At 31.3% G+C, this 12,906-nt stretch overlaps 1 protein-coding gene across 1 annotated transcript; it reads right to left on the bottom strand.

Moving 5' to 3' along the window:
* Nucleotides 1-5,097: 5,097 nt before the first annotated feature.
* LOC145104573 (uncharacterized) lies at nucleotides 5,098-5,873 on the bottom strand. The gene is made up of 2 exons (XM_079041796.1): nucleotides 5,577-5,873; nucleotides 5,098-5,487 (listed from the first exon to the last, which is right to left on the bottom strand). The coding sequence occupies exons 1-2, from the start codon at nucleotides 5,871-5,873 to the stop codon at nucleotides 5,098-5,100; spliced, it is 687 nt and encodes a 228-aa protein (XP_078897922.1).
* Nucleotides 5,874-12,906: the final 7,033 nt, after the last annotated feature.

Here is a 12,906-nt window from a genome sequence, read left to right on the forward strand (position 1 = left end):
CAACAACATCACACAACCATAAAGAACACTCAAGTGGGGCTAGGATTTCGAGTTAGGAGAATGGAGGCTAAAGTAAATGACCTAGACCAAGAGTTAGAGTCTTTTAATATGGAGGAAACCCTAAATTTCATGGGCTTGGGATGCAACAGCCACCACATTGTATCCAACATCTTATCGCGTTGTGGTACCCATCCGGATACGATGCTCATTTAAGTGTGATGCCACATAGAGGTTATCAATATACCACGTTGTGGCATAATGTTTTTCTTCAAAACCTTATCTTTGACTCCTTCAAGTCTTTAACTGATCAAATTGAAAACACAAGTCTTACACACCACCTCCGCCATCAAGTAGTTACAATATTTCCACCTTCGGTACTTCTACCACCAATGTTACTATCACCACCACAGCATTCTCAACCTTTTTTATTCTTATTTGAACCTTTCTCTATCTCTATTTATCTCTCTATCTCTCTATCTTTCTTTCTCTTTCTCTTTCTCTCTCTATATAAATATATATATATATATATATATATATATATATATATATATATATATATATATATATATATATATATATATATATATATATATATATATATATAGAGAGAGAGAGAGAGAGAAACAAAGAGAATGAGAAAATGAATATGGGTCACTCATTTCTAATATGCCACTTAAGCGCTCCATTAAACCAGGACAACGAAAGAGATAACATTCATATACTTATTCATATATAAATAATTATATTCATGGATGAATAATTATACGTCTATTCACAAGTGATTGCTCATATCTAAATATGGCGGTTGTGGTGCTTGGTGGCGGAGGTGGTGTGTAACATCCAATTTTAGGATGTTTCTTGTTTCGGGATAACAAATCATAATTTGATTGAGTAAAGGTATAAGGCTTCAAGGGATATAGTTTGGGCCTTATTAGATGTTGATAATATTGGTTAGGTGATTTAATCCCCTGATTTTGCATTGGAGCCAAAAGGGGTAAAATGGGAAAAATGATAGTTTGGACTTTTTACATGTATTAATGAATCAAGTTCTTTATACATTAAGTCAAAAGTAATTGGATATGATTGTGGAGCTTGTTGATACATTCTTGTTAATTTGAAGATAACTAAAAATGGGTTTAGAACAAAAAATTTATGATTGTTTGAAGTTGGAATTGAATTTAAGAAATGTGTCACCATGACGTGGTAAGAAGGTTACCACAGCATGGTGAGCTATGTAGTCCAAGACCGTAAGATAAGGTTTTCCTTCGTATTGAAAGGCTCTATCTCCATGTTTGAGGTCATTTTTTTGCCTCCATCACATCAGAGAGCTCCTTGGGAGCAAACCATAGCATCCATTTTCATATATTGAGCTCCTCATATCTTCTATCATCCGTGTTCTTGTGTTTTTATGCCTTAGGAGTGTTCTGTTATTAAAAGACTTGGTTTTAAAGTTTTGCAACTGATAAGATAAGCCCACATTCGTCTTCTGGACCTTGGTATGTTCCAAAGATTCAAGCTTTATTGGTTTTCGACTTTAGATCCATGTGTATTGGGTGTTTTTTTTCCATTTTTATGAAGGTATGATCTCTTTATGGTTTGAACTTGGGAGTTAGGACAACTCCATGATCTTAGATTAATATTAGACTTTAGATATGACCTTTTGGTCAAGTTTAAAGAGCATTCATTAGCTCTCTTTACTCCATGCACAAAGAAAGTGGGCTTTTGGACTTTTAATCAACTTGGGTTTTAGATCTAGTTGGTTTAGAATGTTGGAATGGATACAGTTGGAAAATTTATCCATTAAGATATCATTTGGATCTAGATCAGAAAGTTGGAAACTTAGACTTAATGGATTAAGTCGTCTTCATGTTGTTAGATTAGGGCAACCGCGACGCGATTGTTCAGGGATGTGATGCAGGTTATGGATTTTCTAATGAGCGCCTGTTAGTGTGAATACACGATTGTGTTATCCTTTTATGACCATGTCGTGGTTAAATGGTTTGGCTGCGGCACGGTGGACCGTTGACTTTGACCGTTTCCCATTGACTTTTTGACTAATTTAAGTTTTGGTCAAACTCTAGCAGAATTGAGTGTTTGTCTAAGGACTGGTTCTGCTTTGGCTTTAGGTAGCTTGTGTTAGTTGTTTTTGTTGTTGAGGTTGCTATTGAGCTTATGTTGTTTAGTTAATGTGAGTTTTCTCACTATACAATGATTGGACACGGGGTGCCATTGTACGCTTGTTGTATTTGTGACTCTTGCTAGTATGTTTATATGATGGTTGGATAGGGCCTGTTTATGTGCTTTTTGGGCAAGTCCCGTTGTTATACTTTGTTGGATGGGGCCCATTCTTTAGGAAGGCGTCTAATACTCAGGACGGGATGCAATACTTAGGACAATTATTTGTGATGTATGTGGTATCTTGGGGAACTCACTAAGATCTGTACTTACGTTTTTAAGTTTAAATTGTTTTAGGTTATGCTAGTAGAAAAAAGAAGGGCGTGACCTGATTGAATCACAACCATTGAAGACTTCCATACTTAATAACTTTTATGTCTATACTCTGATTAATGTTTTGAAACAAATGGTTTAATTTAGATATCTGAAGTTGGAATTGGAACAAATGCTTTTAATATTAAATGAAATATTTACAGTAGGAACTGGACGTTACAAGTTGGTATTAGAGCTTTGGTTTGAGCGATTTGGGCTATCACTGGGTGCGTCTAAACTCAAACTGAGCATTGAGATAATATTTTTACAAATTGTTTTTTTCTAAAAAGGTTTTCCAAAAAGAAAAAGGATGTGATGTATGAAATTAGTCGGATATCAAATAGGAAATTCCTAAAATATCCATACATGTTTGATATGTTATTGATGTTATATTGTGAATTAGATGTTAAAAGTTAGGCTAAGGATCTGCTCAGGGTTGCATGCTAGAATGCCTGGTTGGGAGAGATGCATTTTTATGCATGTTATGTGAATTCTTAGATAGATATGCTTGTGTACAGGCTAAGGATCTTTCAGGAATTGCATGTTAGAATGGCATGATCTTTTGGATGCCTTGCATGATGTATTTAGTTCTCAAATGATGCTTGCTTTGTGTTATGTGAAACCTATATTGATATTAATTAACTATTAATCAAATGTGTTAGATTGGATGCCGCAAATATTAAATAGTCTTAGAATGTTTAACTTGGCCCTATTATGCAACTCTTGTTTGAGTCTAACCGTTGTAGTGCAGGATCTTTTCAGTCGAAATATCGTTTAATTTTTGTTTCATATAATTGTATTCGTAAGATAGTTAGTTGACATTGGTATAAATTTCTTCAACATCTAATAGGAGGGTGGGGTGAGAATTCCTAGTGACCTAGGATAAATGTTAGAATGTGCTAGTATGGGCACATGCTTAAGAGAAATCCTAGAAGGATAATCTACGAAGGTTAGTGGTGTGTACTTGTTCGATCCTGGGTATACATGATTAGAACGGTTAGTAGTTGTTGGGTGGTGTGACCTAGGAACTTTAAGACAACTCTTAATATGAGTATAAATAGGTATGTAATGTGGTATAAGACCCGTACTACCGAAATCACAAGATTCGTAGGAGGATCAAGAAGAGTTAAAAAGGTTACCAAGGAGCTAATTGAGGGTGGACATTGTGGTTTGGCAACATGTTTTGTTTTATTCTTTTTTGTATTTTTCAGTAATGTGTTTTTGGTTATAAAGGTCAAGGATGATCTCGGTTTTGGTTCAGGCCTGGTGGCCATGATGGTTTGGGTCTGAAGGTTACGGACTTGCACGAGATGGTTGATTCTGAAGATATAAAAGTTATTTTGAATTATTATCAATGGGATTCGCAAGACTTAAGGAGGAAGTGATAGTGACAATGGACATGGGGATTGTATCCTTGTTAATGCTGGCAAACTAATGATTGGAGTTACCGATTGTTGCATTAGGGTTAGATTTATGCCTCCTATCTTCGAGGGAATAATAGAGAGAGATTGGTCATATGATTTAGATTTGTGATGTGGGCCCAATAGGGGTCGGGAGAGCAAGAACTGGTTCAGGCACCACTGGAAGTGGAAGACTTAAGGCTTTGGAAATTCGTTAGGATGATCTGGGAAGTTGTGGTTTCCGTAACAAGTATGGGAAAGTGCAAGAGGTTTTTGTTGTACGGATGCATCGAAGTATTTCCAAGTATGGGCAAGGGAGTTATTTTAGTCGAGACTATAAAAGGAGAGAATAATGGTTTGCTTACTTTGAAATCATACACGTCATGTTCATGCTGATTGTTTCAGGTAATAAATAGAGGTGATTTTGGGACTAACATTTGTCGTTGTTGCTGATGTGTCCCAGTTATGAGAATAATGCCTATTATATTTATGTTGATTCTTGTGATAAGTTTTTTGATGGGAATTTGTAGGAAAGATGTGTGGTTAGTTCATTTATTGCTAGTTAAAGAATTTGTGTTATGTTCGGACTATCAGAATTACTGCTTGTGCATCACCAATGAGATTCTTGAAGTTGTGAGGAGGGGGAGGTTGTATGCTAATTCTTCAGATGTGAGTTTTGGTTGTATGGGGTTTAGTTCTTTGGATACCCCATCAATCAAAATGGTATATAGGTCGGTTGGGCCAAGATCAGGGTGGTGATGTAGTGGGAGGTTCCATGGTGTCAATCTGGGATTAGGAGTTTCCCCTGGAGGTAGCTGGTTCTTATCAAAAGATTTATATCTTCTGTTTTATGCACTTTGGGAATCAAGGATGTTATGTTTTGGTTGGGCAGGTTAAGTATTTTTATAATTTTGAACTATAGTCGATGGTAGTTCGAACCCTAAGTGAAGGAGAACTAGGTATTCTAATTAGAGGTTCATGGAACGAATTCTTCTTCGGGCTTCTACATCGTGAGTCAGAGGAATTTGCAGCTTGAGTATGTGGGGTTATCGATTCAAAATTTATTGTGGTAGGTAGTTTCCTTTGAAAACATCAGACATGTTCGTGAGTAAGAATTTGATCACTCAGATAAAGTATCAGGTTTAGAAGGCATGATTAGTTCATAAAGAGATTAGTTATTAGTTATCAAGGATTAGAATCAATTGAACATTTATGAGTGTGGTATGAGTGTTGTCTTCATATGTGTTTGAAAACTTTTGTCCATCTCTTTGTCAAGAAGAACAACTTTTGTTTTCTTCTCGATGATTTCTGAACCTTCATTGTCAAAGGAAACCTTAAGCCATGTACTTACAACCAGTTGCGAAACACTGATCAAATTATGTTGTAAACCCTCAACATATGCTACCTTTTGGATTGTGAATTCGCCATTGGTTATTATTCTGTAACCCTTTATTTCACCAGTTGCGTTCTTGTCGTACTTCACTTTTCCACCATCCTTTAATGTCTGAAACTCTCTCAGTTTTGATTTCCTTCCAGTCATGTGACGCGAACAGCCGCTATCTATGTACCATTCTGAATCGTACTGTTTGTCACGCATTACCTGCAAAATTAATGAGATTTAGGAACCCAAACCGATTTGGGTACTTGTGAGAATTTTGTTTTAATTGGATAAACATTTGTTTTATCTACCCAAAAGGATTTTCTGATCAAAGTCTTGTTTGCTCCTTTCTCCAATTTGTAAACCTCCATTTTGTTATCACAAAGATTTATTTCAATAGGGTTTGTTTCATTATTAATATACTTTTTGTAATGTGAAGACATCTTTTCCACAAAATCATTTTCTTCCTTTTTCATATTTGATTCACACTCTTCAAGAGTAACTTCTGGTGTGGAAACAACTTTCTTTTTTGACATAAACATCTTTTGTTTTAACACCCTGTTTTGAAAATTGAGTTTTTGGAGAACCACTTGATTTTGGTTTCTCATTTTGAGACATATTATTCTTATTTGGAGATTTTGGTGAACAAACAGAACTTTGGTTAGAATTCATTATTTTCTTCCAAAATTGTTTTCTTTTGGCTAAGTTCTTTTTATATCGAGCATTCATTTGCCTTTTTCTTTCAATGATTTCCACAATTTATTTCCGAATAGGTGCTTTCAATTTTGCTTTTTTTTTGAGGAAAATCACGCTTTTCAAACGAAGAATCACTTGATACATCTTTTGTACCACTTGGTCCTACCATATCATAACCATTGTTCATACGATCCAGAGGTTCTGAAACGTATTTGCCTTTAGATTTCCAAGAGGTCATTTCCGAAAGACCTTTTGTTTCATTTGCGTTGTCAATTGATTTTGAGCAAAAGTGTTCTTCACAACCTTTTGCATTATCAGAAGCAACAATGGACGTTAATTCAGAAGTATTATTTTTTTCAGTCTTGATTTTACAAAATCTTGATTAGGAGTTTTCTGAATTCTTGGGAAAACAGTTGCTTTCGTTTTCAAGAACTTGGATTTTCAACAATTTGAATAAATTCAACTGAATCTTCAAAAATTAAATTTTTCTCTGGTTCATCAATTTCTTTCAAAAAAGCAGAACAATCAATTTCATCATCGACAAAAATTTCACTCATTTCAATTTCATCAAATTCAGAACATTCTCATAAATGAGATTATTATCCGAGCTTAATTTCTCGCACAATGAGTAAAACTTCTGTGAAGTCTTCCTTGATATTTCGTTTTGATCTTCTTTAGTTAAAACATTTTTCAACATGTTTTTGTTTTCTTTGGACTAGATGAATTCTTTAATTTTCTCAAGTCCAACTTTATACGAATCAGAAACCTCATCTCATGAAGAAACAATAGATTCACATTTATAGCATTCTACATCAATTTCATCTTCTTTTAACTCAAGGAAAGGTAAAATCATTTTATGCAAACTATTACAAACTTTACCTTTGAAATGCAACTAAAAAATGTTAAAATACAGACGTTTAGCAATTAGACAGAATATGTTTCTTTGTTTCAAAATCACTCGACTGTCTCTCTTAAGTAAAATCACATCGTCTCTCGTTCTATTCAGCTCTACTTCCAACGCCTCTATTTTTATTCTCCTCTCCTCATTTCTAAAAGTTACAATGCTGAGATTATCATTCAGATTAGAATTATTTATGCGAGTTCGTTTTTAAACTATCGCTAACGTCAGAAATTATATAACGTAACTCATTCAGTTCAGAATCATAACGAGATGCAGGGATATTAAGAGATTTAAGAATGGAATGTATCTTATCCACAACACGTTCGCATTCACTGACATGCTCCTTGATTTACTACGTGGTAAAACAGTTGGCCGTGGCTTTTCCTCCATCCATTGCATAACCCTTTGCTTCAAAATTAACATTCTTCACCACCAGACACCTTCCAGCAAATCCACTCTCTTCTGATTTCACCACCGGACATTCTCCATGAGTTGGCGTTCTAACTTCATCATCTTTAGAATCTGTTGACCACACCTTTACCTTACCATCATCGTTGTCTTACTGGTTTGGCATTTGTTGTTGCCCGCTTTCGGAGATCCTCAATCTTCTGAACATAGTTAGCCTCATCCTTCACTTTCTCCTTCTTCTCGTTCTGATTCCTCAACATGCATTCCTTCGCAAAGTGATTCTTAACATGACAGTAGTTGCAATCGTATCCAGAGTCACCCAACAATTTCTTCTCCTTCTTCTCTTCATCGTTCTGAAAGCTCTTGTAATTTTCTTCTCTCGGATTCTCACAGCTAGAGTTTCATGGATTGTATTTGTTTCCGAATCGAGAGAAATTCATTTTCTAGAACTTCTTCGGATTGGACACCATTAACGGCTTGTCTTATTTTGTGAGTTCATCATCGGAGATATCAAACTCGGAATCATCAACAATTGACTTCACCTGCTTATCACCTTTCGTAACTAACGACAATGATCCAACACTTGAAACCAGCTTTGCTTCCTTTGTAACTTCTTCTTCATGGGATTTCAGAATCCCAACCAGTTTCACCAAGGAGTAATATTTGAATTGTTCATGAGCTTTCACAGTTGAGACAATTGACTTTCATTCAGATCTGAGACCATTCATGAAAGTAACCTTCTCTTCAACGACTTTTCTCTGAAGGTTGTACTTTAGCATCTTGCTCAACAGATGATTGAATCGATTGACTGTCTGTTCGAGATTCTCTTCTGGCTTTTGTACGAATGACCCAAATTCTAACATGACGTAGTCTACAGGGAATGTTCCACCTCGTCATCACCTGAGTACAACTCCTTCATTCTGTCCCAAATCCCTTTGGCAGTATCGTACGAATTCACCAAACGAAAGTATTTGGAGGGAGGGCAAATCTGATGATTCGCATAGCCTTCAGTTTGCACATTCTCTTCTCCTTATCATCGCTAGTGGTTTTTGTGTCATCATCAACAATAGTATCGTACTGATCTTGAGTTTTAACCTCTTCTTTATTTCTGGAATACTTGTATGTCTCCACAGTCATAGCATGCCAAATGCTAGACCCATGATTTTCAATCCCAAGCACGTAATCCTCAAAGTGAAGAGCCCAGACTTCATAATCTTCTAGGAAAAGGATTGGAATCCTAGTATTTGATCCGATACTACTGGGAAGATTGAATGAGAATGAATGAAGGTCGTCCTTTGACATTTTGAGAGATTTCAATCAAAAACTGAATATAAACCAGATATGTAACCAAAAATCGAGTTCATGGAAAAATACGGAAATCAGATCTGTGATCAACAATTGATTTGCAAAGATATAAGTGCAAATTGCGGAAATGATTGAGATAACACAAAAACAAATCTGAAAAAAATTTGAAAACCCCTAAACGAAAACCCTCTTTCGCTCGACAGAAGAATAGTGGTTGATTACATCATTTCCTTCTCTGATACCAATCGATAAGACCGATAGATTCTATATTCAGTATGAAATATGAAAGTGATTTAATGAACAAGAATAATATAAAATGAAATAAGCTCAATCTGTATTAATAAGCACAAAGAACAGTTCGCAACAAGGAACTATTCTATGAGTGCAGAAACAGTTACAAAAAGGACGGTACAAAATAAAGGAACAATGCACTATTTATAGACCTACTAAGCTAAGATTCCGAAGATGGACAGGCCCATTTCGGAATCGGAATACATATACAAAATTCTGAAATACAACTAATTGACACAACACATATAATCTTAACAATAACACATTGATATTTACTGAAATTATGATCATCAATGTAATTTACTATTTGCTTATAAAATTACTAAAAAACTATTAAAAATGTATGACATGTGAATTTAGCTTCCTCTTATCTATACAATAGTTGTAATGTTTTTTGATTTTAGATGGCAATATGAATATATAACTGGAACTAAAAACAAAATATAAAATAGAGGATTAAAGTTGTACTTTTTTGAAAATTAATAAGAGATAAGAGGTCCTTATGCTTTATAAAACTTAACTTGATAATAAGTTGGAAAATTATTTTATATATGTCGTAAGGTAAACCGTTTGTTAATAATACTTAATATGCACATTGTATGTTACAACAACAAATGTGCATGGCTTTCAATTTATGTCTTCAACTTTAATTGTATTTAAATTACATTTTGTGTAATACAAACAAACACAACAATTTGTTTGTAGAGAGAAAAAAGCCTAATGTCGTTTTCTTTGAGTGGGCACAATTTGTGAGACCTTTTACAATTAAAAAACATCATTTCGTAGAGTTAATCATATTTGATATTTACTTGGATACTATAAGTAAACACGTGTGTGAAGCAAGAATAATCCACATAATTTGTTTAATCGTACTCATTGCTTCTATTAATAATAAAAATAGGATAATTATCATATATGCTGGGAATACAGAAAATAATATTGATTAGTACAAAAATGTATTTTTTTAATTATTAGATAAAAGATAGTTAAATATTTAGTTATTCATGTGAAATAGTGATGAAATGCAAATGACAATTTAAATCTATATCAACTTATGTATATTTATAACAATCGCTAATGACGACAATTATTGGTTTAAAATGACAAATATAAATAATTTAACTATTATTAAGTGTAAATCAAAATTTCTAAGAAATAATTTGACATTAACTTAAATGTTTAAACATAAACAATATTTAACAATATATTTAATTTCGGTTTTTTTTTGGATAGCCGACTACAGTCCATAAATTATTCGTCGTCAACCCAAAAGGAAACAATTCACAAGACCAAACTATATGCTGCCCTCTAAATAGAACATTCAGAAGCCAGTCGGCACAATGAAATTATTCGCCACAGCTTTGTGCGGGTAAACTACTATTATATATATATATATATATATATATATATATATATATATATATATATATATATATATTAGTTTATAGCCCGTGGGAACCACAGTTACAAAATTAATTAAACTTTCATAGTAAAAAAACTCAATATTATTAATCAGTTATTTTAAATAAATTATTAATTAAAAGATATTTTTATTAGTTATGTAAAATTATAATCGTTGATTCAAATAAATATGTGAAATTAATTTTCAATATATATTCGACAGTTTCTATTTGTGAATTAATGAAAACAATAATATTTTAAAATTTAACATGGAGAATTAATAGATTTACAAGTGACATCACATTCATTAGGAGGTTTAATATTATGACACATGGCAAAAGAACTACTCTTTTATTACTATATATATATATATATATATATATATATATATTAGTTTATAGCCCGTGGGAACCACAGTTACAAAATTAATTAAACTTTCATATTAAAAAAACTCAATATTATTAATCAGTTATTTTAAATAAATTATTAATTAAGAGAAAGAAATTCATCTTAAGTTATTTTCCAAACATAATGAGATAGTCTTTAGTTATTGTGCTCGGATTTGTTCATCATCAGTTAGTTGTCATACAATGAAGAAAATCATATTCCGCTTACTTTTTTCATATATAAAACAATATTACCTGTAAAAGAAAAATCATGTTAAAACGTTAAATAAAACAAATCAATATTTTTGTTCGAAAGACGAACATGCATAATATAAAAATAGACCTTGAAAAAAATTTGTTTTCTTCACATAAATCATTTTGTTTGAAGCTTCCAATCTACCATACAATCACCCAAAAAGTTATAAATCATACCAAAATAATCTACCAATATGAACTATATATATACCAAGATTAATCAATTAGTGTCATAAGTACCATTAAGTATAAAACTCTTAAATGGTAATTAAAAATCATTATTACAAAGAAATATGAAAAGACATAAGTTTCACATCAATGTAGTACTTAGAAAAATGCCTCTATTATAAGATACTAGGCGAATGTCTGCGCGTTGTGCAAAAACACCTATATAGTTGAAATCTTTACAAATATATGTTTTTTTAAATATAACAATAACTTTGTTGTTAATTTTGATATAATAATTCATATATTAAGTTGATATAACATATTGATTATTTTGAATAATGTCGTTTGAATGACCTCTACCCTCGGGTTACTCATGAATGAAAATAAAAAATAATATATGATTTAATGTTATTTATAGTTGTTGTTATTGTTAATTAATTTTTTAAAATTTATTAGTTTAACGTTATAATTTCTATCATTATAATTATTTAAAACATCAAACATTGTTTTTTGTTTTTAAAAGTAAAATTATAATCATTTATATAGTGCTATTTTTAACTATTGTTATTGTAAGCTATTTATTTGAAAACTTTTAATGATTATAAAAATATCTTTAGAAAATATTTTAGTTAAATTGAGATTACAATTTAGTTTTTGCATTTAGCACTATTCACAAAATATTATTTGAGTTTTTTTAAGTGAAACTGAAATTTATATTTAAATTGACTATGTAATGTTATATTTAAATTAACAATTTAAATATTTTATCCAAATTGTTCAAAAGTTGTAGCTTTAAACAGATAATGGTTTACATACAACAACATATTAAATCTATTAAATTAAGTATAATGTGTTAAAAATTAAAGACATAACTTTATAAGTAGAAATAAAGATATTATTTAATATTAAAATTTAGTTTATTTATGATTACACTTTAGGTTTGATATTTATTTAACCTTATTAACCAACTTATAATCATTAATAGAAAGACACTACAATTTATCACCTTTAACAGTTTACAAAATATTCTTTGGGTAATTAAAGTTAAACTAAAATTTATATTTAAGTTGACCCCATAATATTATATTTAAATTAACAGTTTAAGTATTTTAACCAAACTGTTCAAAATATGTAGCTTTAAAATGATAATGATTTACATACAACAATATTTTAAAACTAATAAATTAAGTATAATATGTTAAAAGTTAAAGACATAACTTTATAAATAAAAATAAACATATTATTTTAATATTGAAATTTAGTTTATATATGATTACACTTTAGGTTAGATATTTATTGAACCTTATTAACTAACTTATAATCATTATTAGAGAGAAATTGAAAAGCCACGGAAGTTTCAAATGAATGTGTTGAAAGGAAAAATGTCTTCTTTATAAGTATACTAGGCGAATGTCTGCGCGTTGAGTAGAAACACCTATATAGTTGAAATCTTTACAAATATATGTTTTTTTTTAAATATAACAATAACGTTGTTCTTAAATTTGATATAATAATTCGTATATTAAATTGATATAATATATTGATTATTTTGAATTATATGATAATATATACATCTATTATAACTGCATAAATCTCAACCGTTTGAATGACTTCTACCTGCGAGTTACTCATGAATAAAATTAAATATAATATATTGCTTAATGTTATTTATAGTTTTTGTTATTGTTAATTAATTTTTAAAAATTTATTTTCTTAACGTTTTAATTTCTATCATTATAATTATTTAAAACATGAGACATTGTTTTTTGATTTTTTTTTTTTGAAACAACAAATCCAAACTATTCATAAACTACACCTTAAATCCACCTA

The sequence above is a fragment of the Lactuca virosa genome, chromosome 4 (assembly GCF_052849685.1).
Source record: "Lactuca virosa cultivar CGN04683 chromosome 4, Lactuca_virosa_CGN04683_v6, whole genome shotgun sequence".
Lineage (NCBI taxonomy): Eukaryota > Viridiplantae > Streptophyta > Magnoliopsida > Asterales > Asteraceae > Lactuca > Lactuca virosa.

Coding starts and splice junctions, on each gene's coding strand:
- LOC145104573 (XM_079041796.1), bottom strand. CDS start 5,873: ATGAGAAACCAAAATCAAGTGGTTCTCCAAAAACTCAATTTTCAAAAC. Junction 5,488..5,576: donor TGATCAGAAAATCCTTTTGG/GTAGATAAAACA, acceptor TTAATTTTGCAG/GTAATGCGTGACAAACAGTA.